At 30.4% G+C, this 21,071-nt stretch overlaps 1 protein-coding gene across 1 annotated transcript; it reads left to right on the forward strand.

Annotated features, from left to right (window-relative positions):
* The first annotated feature begins 9,000 nt into the window (after nt 1–9,000).
* LOC7494441 (transcription factor MYB41) lies at nt 9,001–10,665 on the forward strand. Its single transcript, XM_002319351.4, has 3 exons — nt 9,001–9,278; nt 9,367–9,496; nt 9,661–10,665. The coding sequence occupies exons 1-3, from the start codon at nt 9,146–9,148 to the stop codon at nt 10,484–10,486; spliced, it is 1,089 nt and encodes a 362-aa protein (XP_002319387.1). The 5' UTR covers nt 9,001–9,145; the 3' UTR covers nt 10,487–10,665.
* The last annotated feature ends 10,406 nt before the right edge of the window (nt 10,666–21,071 follow it).

The following is a 21,071-nucleotide window of genomic DNA, read 5'->3' on the forward strand; positions in this document are numbered from 1 at the left end:
TTGTGGGTCAGGTAAGATTTCTCTTCATATAAAAAAAAATATTTAGGCAATGATAATAGTTTAAAGAGTAAAAAGAATATGATACTCGTGTTATTAATTCAAATAGGTTTAATAAATTTGGTTAATTAAAAAAATTAATTTTATAAAAAGAAAATTAAAAAAATTAAAACTCAGTTATTAGTAAATCAAACATCGAAGGACAAACTAAAAAATCAATTTTAAAAAAGAATAAAAAAAACCCAACTCGAGTTAGCATGTCAAATTCATGATATGATCGTGAGATTGAGATAATCTTGTAAAAAAATAATTGAATAAAAAAATAGATGCTGACTCCCAAGCAAACTAAATGATGAAAGGTGAAACTAAAAAAAAATCAATTAAGAAAAAACTCAAGTAAACTCGGGTTAACTCGACTAACCTGCGACCCGAGATATGAGATTATGATAACTTAATAAAAAGGAATGTGGGAAAAAAATCAGAAAACTCAAGGTCCAAAATTTAATGTTGAAGGATGGAATTAAAAATTTTTTTAAAAAAAAGACTTTAAATAATACCAAGTCAAATTGAGCTAATTTTTTTTTTTTGGGTGGTTGTTGAACCTGGGTTTTTCATGTATTGTTTTATAGCAACTTTCACATGGATGAGAAACTCTCATCATGGTGCTTGTTATTTTGGATAATTAATTTTATGATTTTGATTTATTTTATAATGATTTTTAACTTAATATGTCACAAAAACACTTAATATGTGTTGATTCTACAAATTAAACAACACTTTTGGATTTTTATCTAAAATCTTTGTGAAAATTATAGCTGTAATACTCAATTCGAAGAGTGATTTGAAAAAGAACTTGGTTTACGTACAGAGTTAATCTTCAAGTCCAGGTTAATGTTTTTTTTATTAAAAAAATAGTGATTTTTTTTTTCCGTATTGATATAGACGCGTCAATATCTAGGAAAGACAAAGCGCAAGGCAATTGCCGAAACAACTAGCTAGGAGGTAGGGGCGGCTCCAAACGAGCTCTACAATCTGCCATGAAAATGAATTAAGGGCTCCATTTCATTATCACCTCCTTCCTCTTCATCAGTTGCCGTTCTTGCCTTTGACATGCAATTAAGACCACACGTAAGCACAAGTTAAGTGAAAGTTGATATATGTGATCGAGAGGGGTATTGGTTGTCGCTATTTTCTCGAGCTGTTGAGCAGTGGTTTGACCCATTATAAACGTGGCTCGAACCTTATTGGAAGGTGGCGGCGGAGGTTGTGATCCTTCATACTAGTTTTCTTGAAATGATTTCACACAATGTCGACCTCGAGTTCAAGGCCTTCAGGCTGGTCCCTTAACTGAGTCCTAATATCATAATATGGCACGAATTGATCAGCCCTAATTAAAAAATGCTTCATCGATCTAGATCTCTTCCGGCTGCTTTTGTGATTGAAGACCACAACCTTGCAAAACTGCCATCACCTATCCCATGTTGGATGTTGAATCCCATACAAATCCTTTTTCCTGGGAAAGCGTCATGACTTTGAATGCTGCTTTCGGAAAAAGTACTGAGTAGTCATTTGACACAGGTCGTCCTGGTGAGAATTCTAGTGCAAAATCACTGCTAGATTCAGTGAAGATTAATGAAGTTGAATCGCCTTCTAAAATAACGGATTTCAAGCTTATTAGAATTCGGAGGAAATATTAAGTTTTCAGCAAAAAGGTAGAAGTATTTGAGGGTGATGGGAGAATGAATGTTCAAGGCTTGCAATGATGAACTCGATGAAATGATTCCTGGAGATATTTGTGTGTTCATTGAAGATGATACGTTCTATGGAAACCCAATTAACGCAAAGAAAATCGAGAAAGGTTAGAGGCAGTGCCTGTTGATTTTCATTAGCTATTGTAAAATAATTATGTGAGTGAAAGTTTTTTGAGTTTAAAATTTATATAAATTTATATTTTATTTTTATTAAATAAATAAAAATAATAAAATTCAAATTTATAATTACTTAATTATTAAAGTAATAATATCATATTATATCATATCAAAATACCGTTTTAATTTAATAATTTAAAATATTAAATAAAATTTTAATATATAATTTATATTATTTTTTATAACTATTACCTGACCGTTGTTAGCATTTGCAGTCTATTATATTGATTTTCATTTCCTTCTTAGAATTTTTTTTTTATCGAAACTGAGGGCTAGCATGTAAAAATAAAATAAAATTAGAACACGACACGCCAACCCCAGGGAGTTGGGAACTCTAGCTTACGTGGCTGCCAACTAGAAAGCTTGCACGAGGTCTAATTGAAGTTGTCAGCTCTGACCCGGTTGGGTCTTTAATTATAGGCTTGTGACGAGTCAGCCTAGATTTATCTTAAAATAAGTTGTTTCAATTTTTTATTAAAAGAAGTATTAAACAATATTTTTTTAATAAAAATTTAAAAAATTCTTGAAGTTGACTTTACAAAATAAACTGTATCATAATTGATAGATCTGATATCGATGGCGTATTCAAAATTATTTGAAAAGATTTGATAAATCGGTGGGGCCAGATAGATTTAGGCCCCCTCCTTTAGTATTGCTGTCAAATTATATTTTTAATATTTATTTTTTAGTTTTAAATTAATATATTTTTTTATATTTTTGAATAATATTAAAAATAAATTTTAAAAAATATAAAAAAATTATTTAAATATATTTATAAATAAAAAATACTTTAAAAACAACTTTTATTAGACGCTTGCAGTCCTGTATGAATTGCTTTTAACCAATTTCAAGTACTTGAGTTACCTTGAAAAGTCAATGCTGCCATCTGCTGACCGGGCAGGGATCAAAGTCCAAAGACCCATCTGAGCTTTGAGTCCAGTTTTTCGAAGGAGTGGTAGAATCGAGCTTCATCGTGGGGTCATGATTTGGGCTCAGCCCATTATGATAAACTTGCAGACAAGGTTAGGGCCATATTTGTGATAGCCCAGCCCAACTCTGGATTTTATATCACTTCTAAGCTAATTAATGACAAGCCCAATTTCCCACTTGCTAGAAAGAAAAATAATCGGCAATTAAAAAATGGGGTCAAATTATGTGGAACCTTTAATCATGCCAATTTTCTTATAACTAGATCAAGTTTCTAGCCCATTTGAGTTTTTTTTCCTATAATGATGGATGGAATTTTACAACAAAAAAAAATTATACAAATCAAAAGTAAATCTACACTCCGTTCAAAATAAACTGATTTATTAAAAAGTTTAATTTAATATTTTTATTTTTTAATAAAGTTTATTGGATAATAATAAAGAAAATAACATGAGCTAATTTGGGTGTTGGAATGCTGAATTTTGGACATTCTAGTAATACTAGCTAGGCCCATGATCTAATTGTTATTTTGAAAGGATAATCTTTCATCAGATCAGTAACTGGTTAGTGTCTCTTACCTACTTGTCCTATTCTTACAATTGTTTTTAATTATAGATCGAAAAGACAACGTATACATTTAAATTGAGAGTTTTTAGTTTCAATAAATATAAAAAAGAAGTCATTTATGATAATAAAAATTTAAATTAAAAAAATAAGAGATAAATGTTGATTAAAATATTTGATCTAATAACATATGTTATAAACCCAACTGAATTTAATAATTTTATTTATCGGAGTTAATTTTTTATTTAATCAAACGATAATAAAAATAAACATGCATATGGGAGCGAATCAGTGATTAAGTAAAAAACTTTGTAGGGTTACCTAAAAAGGAATGCCCACTGATATTAACAAAAAATTACAATTTTATTCAAAAACCAAGCAAAAAATAAATAATATTCACCAAATACTAAATTGAAAAACTTTTAGATAGACTCAAATTAAGTTGTTTGGTCTCGAAATATGATCCATAGAGCTAGTTATCTATAAGAAATTTGTTTCTTGGAACTAATTTTTATTTAATCGAATAATAATAAAAATAAATATGCATAAAAAAACAATTGAAAAAAATTAAAGAAAAAAATATTATGTGGGGTTGAACTAAAAGAACGCCTACTAATAACAGAAAAAAATAATGTTGCAATCTTATTCGTAAACCAAGTAAAAATTAAATAATATTTTATTAAAAAACATCATAAAATTTTGTTTAATTTATTTATTTTAATTAATCTTAATTAAAATCAAATACTTATTAGATCAAACATCTCACACATACATTGAATCAATCTTTTTAATTAATATACAATTAAATAAAAAATAAATTAAAGTTAAAAAAAAAACCCGTGTCAAGGCTTGGATGGCATATTTGCTTGTCTCATTAAAAGAAAAGGTCAAGTGTATGGACTGCATGGCCTGGCCCACACACCTGACCTTTCATTTTTTTTGGAAGTAGGAGCGGATTGACATGTCATCTATCCCTTATTGTTTTTAAAAAAATAATAACAAACGATGCATCATCTATTATGACAAATAATGATTCACTTATCGTGGCAAACAATTTGTTGTCAAATTGCCTATTTTTTTACCATTGAAAGGATGATTAGGAAATTAGGCTAGTGTTTTCTTGACCTAGAAATATGATTTTTTGACTTACTTTCACCTAAAAACACTTAATAAACATCCTTATAATGTCAAAGAAAAAAAAACAGATCAACGATCAAAACACCCTAAAATTTGCTTAAAAACACAAAATCAAACAAAAACAAAAACATCTCTTAACCCTGATTTTTTTTTTTGGCAAGATAAAGGGAAAAAATATCCCAATAAAAATTCTCTTATCGAATGAAACTTGTTAACACAAAGAACAATCTTTTTGTGTTTGAAATGTAGTCATCTAATGATTTTCTCTCTCTTTCACTGTTTTTTAATGATTTTCTATTTCGTCAACTAAAAAATAAACAAATTGATGTTTGGATCAAAACTAAAACTTTAAAAACTAAATGGACTAAAAATGAATGAAAACCAAAGTAGATGGATGAAAAAGAAATTTTCTATGCTAATTTGTAACTGGTCACCAGATTTCCTCATGTTATTTACTTTGATCCTCTTTTTTTAAATTATATTTTTCTGTAACAAATTAGCAGTGAGTGGTCATTAAAATGGCCTAAAAAAGATACAGTCGAGGAGGAAAAAACTCATTACTAAAATCCATAGTGAATTTAGGCATTTCTAGAGCATATATACGTGCATTGTAGAAAAAGCCTATCTGTCTGTGCTTTCCTCTTTTGAATTTTGAACATAAACCTCATTTGTGCTTTAAAAAAAATGCATCGCCATATCAACGAGCATTTTGGTGGCCAAAGACACAAATCCATCGTTCATCAACACCAGCAGCAAATCATTTACGTGTAATTTTGACATCGATCATGTAAATTTCTGCCACAAACCTAGCTAGCTAGTACGTCCACGTGCCCTAGCTCATCTTCTCACAATCCAACAACTGACAGGATCAAAGTTAAGTTTATCTTCTTCGATCATGCTATAAATTCTTTATACATTACAGAATTTGGAGCTCAAGATTCTGTTGATTTACCTAATGTTTTCTATTAAGTACGTAGCATAAACTAGCTATAAGTACATAGAATAATATTGTCTCATACCTTGAAAATTAACCTCTATTTTTTATACGCATGCATGTGAATTCAAAAGATTTAAATGATACCTTGAGAAGAAGATGAAATTAAAAACCCACCATTATTCAAAGTTTGTTGGAGCTCTCGGCTATCTAGATCCAACAACAATTTAACAACATATGTATAACTACCATATATATATATATATATATATATATATATATATATATATAGACATATATATACACACACACACACACACACACACACACACACTTATTTCTGGCATTATATAATATATAGCTAAGTCAACTCTTAAGACGTTTAATGACCATAGATATAAAGAGTAAGCCATGCACAAGCAAACCCTAGATTTGTGACAAGTAATTACCTGAAATAGTATATGTTATGTAAGCAAATATTAGATTTATAAGCCATGCATTATAAAAGAAATTATGGTGACGAACTGCTTTCAGGAACTTTCCACAACAGCGTCATGGATTGATATCGCAGCCACATTAATGGGAAATGAATAGAAGATTCACATAATCTATATGTTTATGTTCTTAATAATTTAACGTGTATACACGCAGGCACCTGTCATCATGGTAATCTAAAGACTTAAAATATACATGTAATTAATCTTGTAAATTAAATGGCATTGTCACGTAGACAGCAAACAGGGAGACAGGGGACTAAGATTTCTCCTCTCTCTTTTTTTTTTTTTTCTTCCTGTTGAGCTTGACTAGATAATTAAGATCATGGTTTGAATAATAGATCCCTTTCGTATTGTATTAGATACCTAGAATATCTAGAATATATGTATAACATTCTTAATACAATGTTATTTCTATTAATAATGGTTAATGACATTGCTAGGGATGTTATAGAATAGAATAGATCATGTATTAAGACTTCATATAACGATTTATATTTTTGGATTAAAATAATTTTTTGACACGATATTAGAGTTTTGATGATCAAACAGTTACAAATTTGAATCTCGTGATCTGTATTTTTATTTTAATTAAAATTAATTATTACCATAAAGTAGTGTAAGTCCGTGGAGGTTTCAATATCTCCAAAAAATTTTACTTAAAAAATAATATACTGAAATCTCTTCTAATAGTTTAAGTTTTTATATTGATATGATTCTTTGACAAGAATATCCTTTTAATTTGCACTTTCTTTTTAATTGAAATGTTCATTAGATTATTAAGTGGCTAATTCCATCATCTTTCTTTTATTTTTTCATTTTGTCATTTCGAGATTATATAATTTGTAATTTCCATAGAGTTTAAGGCTCCCTCTTGAATCTAAAAAAAAAGTTTTTATTTTTATTTTTTCATCTTAATTCCACTCGAACATGTTGTCAAATATGACTTTACTAGCTAAACTAACTTGTTCTTCGAGATCAAATTAATGTACTGAAGTTCTTGTATGTTTTCCAAAAAGTAAAAATATAAGAAAGGTAGTGAACAAGTAGAGCAAGCAAGGTTCAGGGAATTACCATATTGACCTAGGGCAAAACATAGCTAGGTGCATGTAATATAATAATATTTGACCAATGGCTCTGATTGTTAGCTAGAGAGTGGATGAAATTAACACCGGATTTTCAATGACTTTGAATTTGGTTCCACAGAGAGGGTAGCCTTTCAAGCTTCCACAGAGGAGGCAAACATGTAATATTTGGACTATCAAGGGACAATTGTCGAAGGGAGAGAGCTCCAAGGTCATTGAGAAGAGAAGGTTGACTTTATTGTTGGAGTTAGAAAGCACACCTGTAATTTTATGCTACGTGGTTGGATCTTGGTGGTCGATTTAGACTGGTCATGCTTGGAAGATTACAGGCCTCTCATACAAACACACCTGTAAAGGTCAGTGGGAAAGCAGCAGACATTATGTTAAAATATTATCACGAGGAAATCAAGAAGGAGCTAACAAATATTTGATAAATGTGAAAGACAATAAGCCCTAGCTCCTATATAATATATATTTTTTAGTTTAACGTGGGTGTTCGGGCCAGCTTGCGTGTATCTCGACTAATTCCACGGGCCCTGAAGTTAACGATCATATAAGCCTTCAGTGGCCATCATATGAGCAACCACAGGGTTCGAACCTGAGACCACAGAGGGAGCAAACTTCTTAATCTCAAGCTTTTATCACTGGGCCACCACCTAGATGGTTGCTCCTATATAATATTGTTGTTATATGTTGATGAATGGCATATTAATGAAAAATCAATGTCTAATTAATAAATTAATTCCAATTCTTTTTATATGGGATGCTATTGCAAACTATTTATGGTGTATATGGTTATGGATTTTAGTATAATTTTAGGATCATAAATAAATTATTCACAAATATATATATATATATATATATAATTAGGACTATGAAATGAATCATATTGTTGGATACATAAAAGATAAAAACATATTTAGTTAAAAAAAAATTAAAATATAAAATAAATCTAACCGGTTTTGAAATAGATTTATATACTTTCAAAACAAAACATAATGTAAAAAAACATGTCTTATTTATCATTCTTGTTTCTGTATTTTCCATTTCGATATAATAATTAAAGGTTATTGAATGATAGAACTAGATTAATAGTCATTTTGTAGTTGAAAACTCTTTGAATGAAGCAGTGATCATTTTTCAAGTATAATTAAATTGCAAATTATCAGCATTTGTTGATATTAAAATTATGAACTCTTGTTCTTAATTAATAGCAAGTATGTACTCATATATTTCCACGTACAGTAAATCTCATATGGTTACTTAATTTTGCTTGGCTATTAGAGTACTGTGCTGAAATGCCGATGACAGCTAACGTAGGGAGGCCTAATCATCTCTAAAATGGGCAAATGATTTAAAATAAATGATAGCAACCAGCCATGCAACTGAGGAAAAAATTCTCCGATCAAGTCTAACCACTACCGTCCAATCATTCTCATCTTGGACTCGTACAAAAACAAAGTCAAACACATTACACGGTTATCGCTTCTCTGTATGATCCAAATTTCGTTTAATCCATCTACTTTCATAGGCATTCACACCATGATCTTCAATTTGATCTGCTGATAGTTAAAGTTGCCTGTTTTTGTAGCATGTATCTTTCAGACTTTCAAAGCTTTTTGACCTTTTTCATTTTACATGTATTTGCAATCTCAAGAACAAGGATTTCTTCAATCTGGGAACTTGATGTGAAGATGGAAGCATTTCTCCTGATAAAACGAAATTAATTGGAATAAGAAAATATTTTTTTTTTGTTTAAAGTCTTTAATTGTGCATAATTACTAGATTGCATACCCATATATATATATATATATTATACATGTGTGTTATTGTATTATTAACATAGAGAAGAAAGATACGTACGTGGCCAGAGGCCGGCACCAAATCTTTTTGACTTGAAATCTCTCTGTCCCCCTCTATATATATGAAGGGTCATCTTCCTCCTAGCAGCCACAAGAACACTTTCTGTTTTAAGATCAGCTTAGCCCACTTTCTCTCCTTTTGACAACCTTGTCTCCTTCCTTACAAAGTCCTAACCACAAGCACTATTGCAAGAAAAAAGAACACGGTACTATATCAATGGGAAGAGCACCTTGCTGTGACAAAAATGGACTCAAGAAAGGTCCTTGGACTCCTGAAGAAGATCAAAAGCTCACCGCTTATATTCAACTTCAGGGACCTGGAAACTGGCGTTCCCTCCCCAAAAATGCTGGTATATATATATATGATCGTTAATTTATGAATGATGGATTTTTTGTTTTATTTTTCTTATAACTTAGCTTGTTGCATTCATTGTATAGGGCTCCAAAGGTGTGGAAAGAGCTGTCGTCTTCGTTGGACAAACTACCTGAGGCCTGATATCAAGAGAGGAAGATTTTCATTTGAAGAAGAAGAGTCTATAATTCAACTTCACAGTATTTTGGGAAACAAGTAAGACTACTATCCCTTTGGATTTTGATTTTGATTGATATTTTTTCTCCTTGGTATCTTGTAGGATTAGTATGCCAGTCATTCATAACAATTTTTCTGTCATGATAGTCATAAATTAACTTGAATAATTAGGCTAACAATTCCACGTTTCTTTTCAATTTTAGGTGGTCAGCTATAGCAGCTCGTTTACCAGGAAGAACTGACAATGAAATCAAGAATTATTGGAACACTCATATAAGGAAAAGGTTGCTTAGAAATGGAATTGATCCAGTGACTCATGCCTCACGTCTTGATCTTCTTGACCTATCCTCTATTCTGAGTTCAGCTTTGTGTAACCCATCATCACTACTCACTCTGTCAACCTTGGTGGGCAATACTCAAGCCCTACTAAATCCTGATATTTTTAGACTATCCACCACTCTATCATCGTTGAAACAAGAAAATTCAGACCTGTTTTTGCAGCAACTACAAGAAAACGAGCTTTGCAGCTCACTGTTACAAAACCAAGCTATCCCTACATTATCGTCACAATCTAACCAGTTTCAGAATCAAGCTGAACTAATTCCTGCTTGCACTACTACTACATCTACTGGCACATTTCTAAACCAAACAACACCACTTATGCTAGCAAATGTGGAAGGGTTTTCACCGAATACAACAAGTACTTTTAGCTGCCAAAATTCACAAGAAAATTCCGTGCCTTTGAACGAGGGATTGGTTTCACAGCCAAACTTTTATTGCAATAGTACTACTACAACAAATCCTACAGTTCCTGAACTTGAAGAGTACTCAGGATTCCAATCAGCAAACAACGGCTATCGGAATTTTAGCATTGGCTCGGTTATTTCAACGCGTTTTACGAGCCCGGATCCATTGAATTCACCATCAACATATGTCAACAGCAGCAGTACTGAGGATGACAGGGAGTGCTACAGCAGCTTGTTGAAGTTCGAAATTCCAGAGAGTTTCGACATTGATGATTTCCTGTAAATATATATTGCCTAAAATATGATAGATGATGTAACACTAGACTGAGGTTTTTTGCTGTTTTTGTGCTTTGATTTTTGTTTCGGATTTTCAGTATTTATGTTCATATATATACATATATATGAAATTTGTTTTATTTTTTCAGTTATTTTTCTTCTTGTTTTGAGCCATGTTCATGAATTTCTCTTAATATATATAGATTTTGTTGCCTTGCAACAAAACATAAACCATTGTTCCTTAACCAGAAGAGCTGTATTGGAGTAGTAGCTAGGCACCTGGGATTCTCACTTAGCAAGATAAGGTCAGGACATAAGGTAGAAAATTAATTATCTGGGATTATGTCTAAATTAAGTCATTAATTATTATCATTGATGATATTTCAAAATTCAATATTCCTTATTACTAAGGAATGAGGATTTAATGAGGATTTTAATGAGGATTTTTTAGTATTTGGATAGAGAGTGATTACATATAATTCACGTTAATATTGTATTCTTTAAAATTCATGAAATTGATGATTGATGATAAAATATATCCTATGATAATAAAGTTAGTGAATTTTAATAAGAAATTACAATAAATAAGATAATAAATATTAAATTCTAAAAATAAGAGCATTTATTTTTAGTTGTATATGATAAATGCTTTAAAAATAAATATATGAATGCTTAGAGAATAGAAAAAAATATGAATCATTTACCTGTGTGGTTTAGGGGGTACATATAGCATCTAAACTTTATCATTTTACTTGAATAGAGGGGTTGAAATGTCATCTCCTCATGATAGCATTAATAAGTGATATATATCACTTACACAATATTAATGAGGAATAAATATCTCTTATATAATATTAATATGGATGGAAATATAGTAAGTTCTTAAGAGATTTTTATACACCTAAGGATGCAAGGAGAAGATCATTCTTGATTTTTAACATTGTATGTTAAAAAACATAAGAACAAACAAGCAAATACTTGTGACCCAAAAAGAAACCTAAAAAGATTATCAACTTCATATATATTTAGACCTGTAATGATTCCAAACTCAAGGGCGAAGGGTCTGACAACTTGTCAGATCCATATATACTTGGACTTAGTGTGTAGCTGAACCGAAAAATATTGGGTCTGGTATCTCTCCGAACCCACATGTACCTAAGCTTAACATCTAGTTGAACCCGAGGATATTGAGTCTAGTATCTTGTCAAACTCGCATGCACTTGGGCTCAGCACGTAGCTAAACCCAAGGGTGTGAAGTCTGGTATAAACGAGACATAAGAATAAATAAGCAAATACTTATGACTCGAAAAGCAACCTAAAAAGATTATCAACTTCATATGTATTTTCAGCACGTAGCTAAATCCAATGGTGTCGAGTCTGGCATCTTGCCAGACTCACAAGCACTTGGGCTCAACACGTAACTAAACCTAAGGGTGTTGGGTCTCGAGTCTCACCAGACCCACATGCACTTGAGCTCAGTGCCTAGCTGAATCCAAGGGTGTTGGGTCTAACATCTCTTCAGACCCACATGCACTAGACTTAGCACATAGCTCAACACAAGATAGGCCATTAGGAGATTTTTATGCATATAGAGATGTAGAGAGATGATCATTCTTAACTTTTAACATTTTATGTTAAAAGACATAAGAATAAACAAGAAAATACTTGTGACCCAAAAATAAACCTAAAAAAATTATCAACTTTATATGTATTTGAACCTGAAATGATTCCAAACTCAAGTCTAAAGGGTTTGACGGTTTGACAGCTTGTCAGAAACATATGTACTTGGGCTTAGCGTGTAGCTAAACCCAAGAATGTTGGGTTTTATCTCTCCAAACTCACATGTATCTGGGCTCAACACGTAATTGAACTCAAGGATGTTGGGTCTGGTATCTTGTCAGACCCATATGCAGTTAGGTTCAGCACGTAGCTAAACCCCAAGGTGTCGGGTCTAGCATATATCTTGTCAGACTCGCATGCACTTGAGCTCAACACGCAGCTAAACTTAAGGGTGATGACGTCAAACCCACTTGCACTTGGGCTTAGCGCATAGCTGAATTCAAGAATGTTGGGTCTGGCATCTCTTCAAACCCACATGCATTGGGGCTCAGCACGTAACTAAACACAAGGGTGTTGGGTTTGGCACCTTGCCAGACCCACGTGTATTATGGCTCTGCACGTAGCTGAACGCAAAAGTATTGAGTTTGAAATCTCTTTAGATTCACATGTATTTAAGCTTAGCGTGTAGCTGAACCTAAAGATATTGAGCCTAATATCTTTCTAGATCTATATATACTTGAACTCCGCCCCAGTTAAATCTAAAGATATTGGCTCTAATCTTTTAATTATTAGAATGGGAATTTCAGCTACCTAGCTCTATCTATTTCAAAATGAATGCGTCACTCACTTGGTATGCAAGGATGTGATCAATTGCTTAGTCTAGTTGTTATGACAAGTATAGTTAACCACTCGAATGGAAATTAATTAATGCTGAAATACGAAATGGAAGCAAGGAACTCTCCTTCGAATTTTCCCCTCGGTGACACAATCTCATTGTCATTTCTTTACCAGCATCGATCTGCCTTTATCAATCTACCTTCTCTTTTCTCCTTGACCGCCCACGAAAAATGGTTTCGTGAAGCACTGTCCCTTCAGACCAAGAACAGGTTCAAAGAGTTCCACAAAAAGTTACAACATTCAAATTTCAACACAAAAAGTGCCTCCTTGTCTTCACATATGACTCTAGTTTTCCTTGCAACCAACTTGATTTGTTGAAAAAGAAAAATCAAAAAGCTGCTGCATTGAAAAATATGTGCCAAGTGATAAAGATTCTTTAATATAGAGAATATAATTTTTTTATTATTATTTTTTCGTGCTTTCAAGAGTTTTGATGTCATGATATTAAAAAATAATTTTAATAAATATTATTTTAATAAATTTTTAAACACAAATATTTTCAAAAATAATTATTACCAATTATATTTTGTGTGCGAGGGTGTTTTGTTGCTTGAAGGAAATGATTTAATCCCAGAATCTACAGAACAGTTTTGCTATTATAATGAAATATTGAAGTAATATTAAACAAGATTTTATTTTGAATCCAATTGTAACCAAGTTATTTGTGTTAATATTTGAGAGAAGAAGTATGAGGTTTTGAAGAGGTTGATTTAGCAGTTAAAATGATATACTTTTTCTTTAATCATAAAGTTTAAACTTTACATTAAAATATTATAAAAAATAAAATTTCATAAATCTTCTAATTTTGACATGAATAGCTTATAAACACAGGGATTTAATTTTATCGTGTCAAGTATTTTATATCCAGAGGTCAACTCATACATAAAATCTTCATTAATTATGGAGGAAACTTCAAATAAAGTTGGTTTCCTTTTTCCAACCCTGGTGACGGCCATGGATAAGATCATCATCTGCAATTATTGCTCTTACAATAATGTGAACTGTTCAGCTATATTATTGCTGCAATGATTTCAAACAAAATGGTGGTCTTCAGCTAAAAGTGGGGCCAAAAAAAATAAAAGCAAGAAGACTACAAAAAATCAAACCAAGCATGACATAATTATTGTCCTAAATATACTTAGATTTGAAAAAAATATTAAATTAATATTTTTTTTAGTAATTTTTTAATAATTTTAATATATTAATATTATAAATAAAAATAAATTAAATTAATTTATTTTAATATATTTTTTAAAAAAACATGGTACGTACCACAATCTGAAATGGTCGGTGGCTTGCCTACTTGTTTTTGTTTTTATTTGTTTGCCTTGCATTTTCCTTACGCGTTAGTAATTTCTTCAAGGCAAGTATTAATCGTCAAATTAAATACACCTTTAATTTGGTGGAAAATGAAACGGATATTTTTATACATATGGGCACCGTCAAGGGATGATACGATGCCTGTTAATCAATTTCTTGTTTGACTTTCCAAATTATGGAAAAACCATAGTTTGGGAATGCTGTGATCATATATTTTAAAAAATAAATTGAATTTTTTTTATTTAAAATTAATTTTTTTATATTTTCAGACCATTTTAATATGCTAATATAAAAAAAATATTTAAATAAAAAATATTTTTAAAATAATAGCTATCACAATATAAAATTCACCGAGTGCTTAAGGATGATAGAATTAATTTTAAAATCATGTATTGAAAATCATGTAATACAATTTTATAATATCTTTTAAAATCAAAAGTGCATATAATTTTAGGAGCCCAGGCTAAAGCCCAATCAAAATAAACATTGGACTATTAACTTCATTTGTGCTTTTCTTAAGTAACAGCTCAAACAATTGGGCTGTAAGCCTACTGTGAATTCTTTTGGGCTTTAGGCCCTTTAAACTCTCTTCTTCTTCTTTTCAAAGTAGTTTATAGTTGTTATATTGGGGAGTAGGATATCTATAGGCCTTGGGGCATCAGAGCAATGAAAAGCTAGGCCAAATTTTAATACAACCCATCCCAGGCCTTGGGCTATTTTATATGCTTCGTCCGTTTTAAGAAATAAAAAACTTTAGTGACGAGGATTTTGTCGTCAGAAGCGTTGGTTTCGTCGCCAATTTTTGTGGAAAAAAAACAAAGCGACTAATTCGATCGTCTATGATTGTCGATTGATCTCCCTTCGCTTCTCTCTCCAACTGAGAGAATGCTATATTATAATTTTAAAATCTAACTTGATTTAGTGAGTTTATCTGGATTTTAGCTAATTTGAAATTAGAATCGGATTAGATTTATGAAAAAATAAAGATAATTAAAAATTTTATTGACCCGGTTAACCTGGTGACCTGGTAAAAAACCTGATTAACTATTTTTTTATTTTTAACCAAAATAATATCGTTTTGATTTATAAAAAAATAAAGTTGATGTAGATGACTCAGTGATCTAGTAACCCAATCAAAACTAATAACCCTAACTTTGGTTCAGTTAAGCTACCAAACTGAGTTTAAAAACAGTGCGCTCTACCCATTTAAAATTGTGATAGTTGACAATGGAGATTGGATAATCATTTGCTGTGTTAATGATTTTGACTGACTCTTTTTTTTTTCCCCCTAATAAATCAATGACAGGATATTTGATTATGGTTTGAGATCCAAAGGTAAGGTGTTGATTATGGGATACAATGGAAATGGAATTTCCCAACTAAATTTGTCAATAAAAAAAAGCTAGAAATATATCTTTATATTATATTGTTCTACAATGACCAAATTAATTTATGAAAATATATCCTATAAATATTGATCAAATTTGTTCCTAACCTAAATAGCTTAACATCCGCACAAACTCATACTATTTTATATTTAATTTTTATTAAATAAAATAGAAGTGTTTAGATTCGAAAATTCTGATACTATATCAAATAATCATCTCAACCTAATGATTTAAGCCGTTAGATGAAATTCTAAGAATAATTTTATATTAGTCTCTATCATTCCCAACTTTTTTTTTTTTATATTACTCACTAGCATTCTCAACTCTTTTTTATCTCATGCAGAAGAAAAAAGTAAATATAAAATTATATATAAAAAATCAAGATATATGCCTTATAGTGACGTGGTTCACAAAATATAGCCTGAAGAAAACACAGAAACTAGCTGGCTAGCTAGCTTAATTAATCGTTATATTTCCTCTAGTAGCACTTGTTTCATGTTGAGGTAATCACGCCGTCATAAAGCTGCCTGAATTTAGAACGAAACTTGTATTTGAATTAAGTGATTGAGATGTGCCAACTTCCAAAGGAATGGCTGTCATAATCTAATGTTAGGTTGATAGTGCTGCTTCCATGGAAGAAGACCTTTCATTCTTAATTATTTAAATATATTAAAAAAAATAAACTATAATGCCAATGGGGCAAGTAATCCTCGGATTGAACAGCCACTTAATCTCAATTAAAAATGTTTAATTAGTAATTAATTATCTTACCTAAAAAGTGCAAATGAGAACAACCTTTTTCATGACACTTGTGTGATTTTGAGAGCTGTGATATGTATTAATTTTCTTTTCTTTTTCTCTTTGACGAAACCAGAAGGAACTGGGAGTGGTTGCAAGAAGTGCAATTTTTTTTTTTTTTCTAAACTTTGGTATCTGAAAGCCCACTAGATCCTGACCAATCTGATTCAGCTAAGTCGGCTCATTGAAAAATAAAGCTCTCACAGTAATAATATGTTTCATTTACAAGATTTGAACTCGAGATCTTATTTTAAAAAAAGAAACATCAAACCACTTGAATCAACCACACCATTGGTCAAAATATATAGTGTATTTAAGAGTGTGGTATTAGTTTTTTTTAAGTGTATTTTATTTTTAAAAATATTAATTCAATATTTTTTAATAGCTTTAATATATTGATAGTAAAAATAAATTAAAAAATATATATATTTTCAAATGAAAATTTAATTTAATAAAAAAATAGCATATCACAGTGCCTATCACTTTAGACGGTTGCTTTTGTGTATGAAAAGGCAAGAGAGAAGGAGACGTCTATGATGCAATCTTTTCACCAGCTACTTTCCTTTCTATGAAATTCGAAATTATGATTTTGCTTTTTTGATGATTGAATTGCTGAAAGTGTTGCAGATAAGCCATGCTAACCAATGTTTCTTTATTTTATTGACTTCAGGCAAGAAAACTGGTTCGTGTTGCTTGAAATGAAGAAAATAAAGCCATAATTACTGCGAATGGAGAGGCCGAAGAGAAACATTGCGAAAGCTACAAGGGCTACAATATTTTTTACCCTTTTTTAGCACCATTAATTTTAATTTTTTTTTTAGAGAGATTCAATTGTATAATAAAGGGTGTTATTTGATAGTGTTGTAAATTTTACTTTTAAATATGTTTTAAAATTATATTTTATTTGAAAATTCATGAAATTGATGTTTTTTTTAATTTTTTTTTAATTATTTTAATGTATTGATGTCACAAATAAAAAGAATTCTAAAAAAATTATTTTAATTTATTTTCAAGTAAAAAACACTTTTAAAAAACAATTCATACCACGATACCAAATACACAACTAAACAACTTAATACTAGGTTGATAATGTTTTTAGAAAAAACAAATTGCCCTTTTCCAATAAAAAAAACTAACTAGCAAATGCATCAAATCACTTGGAAAAAAAAAAAAAAAACTTCCCAGTATATCCATCCTTCAATCTAATTAAATTTGTAACATTCTAAGAAAAAAAGTAATGTCACAAATTAAGCATAGGTTTATAATCACAAATTAAACAAATCACAAATTAAAGTTAAATCTTTATAAATTAATATTTTTATAATCATAAAAAATTATTGATTAATCAAGATATTGTTTAAATTACAAATCTAAATCGAGACTAAAGTTGAACAAACATATTTTTTTAATTAAAATTATTAATTTATCAAGATTATACTGTAAGGACCCCAGAATGCTATATCAGATAGCCCTACATACACAAAAATGTTTGCAGAGCCATGGCGATAGCCCTACATTACCACAGCTTTTTCTTACAAAACGAAGACATCCTCTCTAATTTGAATCTCTCGGCATTGTACTATAAAGGCTCAAGCAAGGGATAGGTCCTTCCTTTTTCTGTCACAAAAACTGAAACTGAGGGACCCGAAACCCTAAGACGCAAATAAAATTAAAGAGAAAAACAAGATTAAAAAAATAAAATCATAGGGAGTAGAGATGGGAAGCTTTTGGTAAAGGAACTTTATGCTGGAATAATTCTTGCTTGATTGGCGCTTTACGTTTTGTCCTTTGATTTTTACATTATATTCTTCTTGTTTCCATTTGTGGCTATTATTTTTTATTCTATAGTTTTCAATTTAATACAACTTTTTGTCACACAAAAAGGGATTTTTTTAATGTGGGAAATATTGTCGAATATGCAGGGAATATAGAAATATTAGCTTGAAAATGGAGAATATTGGCTGGGTTGGATGGTAGATGTCAAACATAGATTTCTTTTATTTTTCTTATAGATCATGGGTGAAAGAAAATAGAATTATAATTAATATTTTCTTTAGAAGAGAGACTTGTGCTATCAATTCATTCATTCCTTCCATTTTATTGTGTATTTTCCTCCTTAAAATTAAAAAAAAATGTACAATTATGAACCCAAGTTGGAAAATCTTCTTACTCTTTTTTTTCACATTTTTTAATATATATATATATATATATATTGACCTTTGTTGAAAACTATATATAGGAGTGGGCATACCATGTGGATTGAAGTGTTAAAACGTTTTCCACCGAATAAAGAAAACAAAACTGTCCAGGCAATTTCATTACTTTATGTTATCCCAAAAGCAATTTTTGTTAAAGAAAAGAAAAGTATGATGTTGCTGTCTTGGGCTGTCAAGCATGACTGCTGTCCTGGAGATGCAGCTAATCAAGCAAAGCAACTCGATCGAGCCAAGCAGCAATTGCTGCTCAAAAGAGTTCAGTAGAGAAATGTCAAGTCCATGGGATGCTCTCCTCTTCCAATGCTACTAAACATTTCTTTTCCAGGGCCACCTTCTTGAAAAAGCAAAACTGAGTTTGAAATTAAAGGGTTTGTTTTTCTTGTGATTTTAAATTTGAGCTCTGTAGTTATTAATATAATGATCACAGTAAGTTTATATGGTTGTTAATTTTAGGGCTCGTGGGATTAGTCGAGGTGCGCGCAAGCTGACGAGGACACCTACGTTAATAAAAAAACAAAAAAATATTAAACTTTTATTTTTATTGTGTTGGTTTAAACTGTGTTTTGAATTAAAAAAATATATAAAAAAATAATTTTTAAAAGGGTACACTTGGTAATTGAAAAGGATCCTAAGTAAGCAAGGTCATGATTGGATTGAGAAATACTCCACAATTATTGTTTCCTTTTTCTATTTACTAGCACATTTCCCCTCTTTTCAGTCCTGTTCTGTTTTTTTTTTTACCCATCATAGAGAAACATGCATGGACCCGTGCAAGGAATGGAAGGACCTCCACATGATTTGACTTCCACATCATTTTATGTACATATGATAGGAAAAAAAAATGGTCCCAAAGCCAAATGTTTCTGTTCTTATGGTATAATCCAAAAGATTTGTTAATCTTTGCCCTTCACTAAAGCAAACCGTCAGATTTTGTGCTGATTTTGATGATCAGTTCTCAAGGGTCATGTCTTTTCCTTTCCCATGTCTAAAATATTGCTGCCTCATCATTTGTTTTGCATGGATCCTAAGTATAGCATCATTTCTTCTTTAGTTTTTGCATATATATATATAAAACCTAGAAAATCCTAATAAAACCGATTAGAAAAAATTAAACTAAGAAAAATATTCCTTTCAAGAATGGAAAAAAAACTAGAAAAATATCTATTTTTCTAAAAAATTTATTGCATCAAAATAAAATTATAATAAATTGTGGAACAATGTTATTCATAGGAACCTCCTCATCTCTTTCTGTACAAGTACGTCATTTTCTACTACTTTATAATATAATTGTTTTAAAGCACGCATCAAAGCAAAATAACCACCAAAGATTATTGGGTGTTTTAATACTAATTGATGTAAATGAAAGTGGAGGATAAATGATTTATATGAGTCAAAACTCTGAAAGACCAAGAATACCATAAATACAAGAAGACTCTCAAAATTCTTAATTTTATTTTTCCATATCTCCACTTTTGAAAAGGCTATTACAACTCTTTATATAGAAAAAAAAACTAGAAAACTCTAATAATAATGAATAGAAAAAATAAACTAGAAAAAAATTATATTCAAATAGAAAAAAAAACACTAGAAAAACATCAAAATAAAAAACAGGGAAATAAAAATAGGAAGAAATGAAATTAACTAAGGAATATTTTTCCTAAAAAAGTTCATGCATCAAGTTCTCCATAGCCTGATTTTCCTTTACGTTCAATTTTTTTTATTTGACTTAGAGCATAGCAGGAGCATGTAAACTACTTATTTATGATTTTGAAATTTTATAATCATCTATTCTTTTTAGTAGTTTTATTCCACATTTCAAATTAGATGCCTTTTGACCTACCATTATTTTGTGAATTTTTGTAATTCAAAATCATCATTTTCACCTGCAAATTAAAAAATCTCCATAATATCCCAAACATCATTTTTACTTTAAACAGTTATTTAATAATGGAATTTCAAAGTTTAATTTAAATCTTATAAATTTTTGGATCTGGGGTTTGAAACAATTTCTTATGATTATAAATGATGTTTAAGGTGTTGTGTGATGATTTCTACAACTGAAAAGCGGTTGAAAAATAGAAAATAATGAGTAGTTAGAAGGGAAAAGGTAATACTAAAATCTCAGAAATTCCATTATTAATGAATGGAAAATTATTATTTTTAATTCTGATCAAACACAACTCAACATGAAATTAGATACACAACATTGGTTTGCTTTTAATTTTAATTCTATTAATCTTTAATCGAGTCAAAATATTATTTTTTTTAACAAGCTAACGAGAGATGTCTTGAACGATTTTTGAAAGTTAGAAAAAGAGATTAAAATTATGAATATTTCTAGAGGACCAAGTGGGCAAAAAATTACAAGTGCAGGGACCAATATATACTGTATCTTTCATATCACATCCAGCAA

Source organism: Populus trichocarpa, chromosome 13 (assembly GCF_000002775.5).
Source record: "Populus trichocarpa isolate Nisqually-1 chromosome 13, P.trichocarpa_v4.1, whole genome shotgun sequence".
Classification (NCBI taxonomy): domain Eukaryota; kingdom Viridiplantae; phylum Streptophyta; class Magnoliopsida; order Malpighiales; family Salicaceae; genus Populus; species Populus trichocarpa.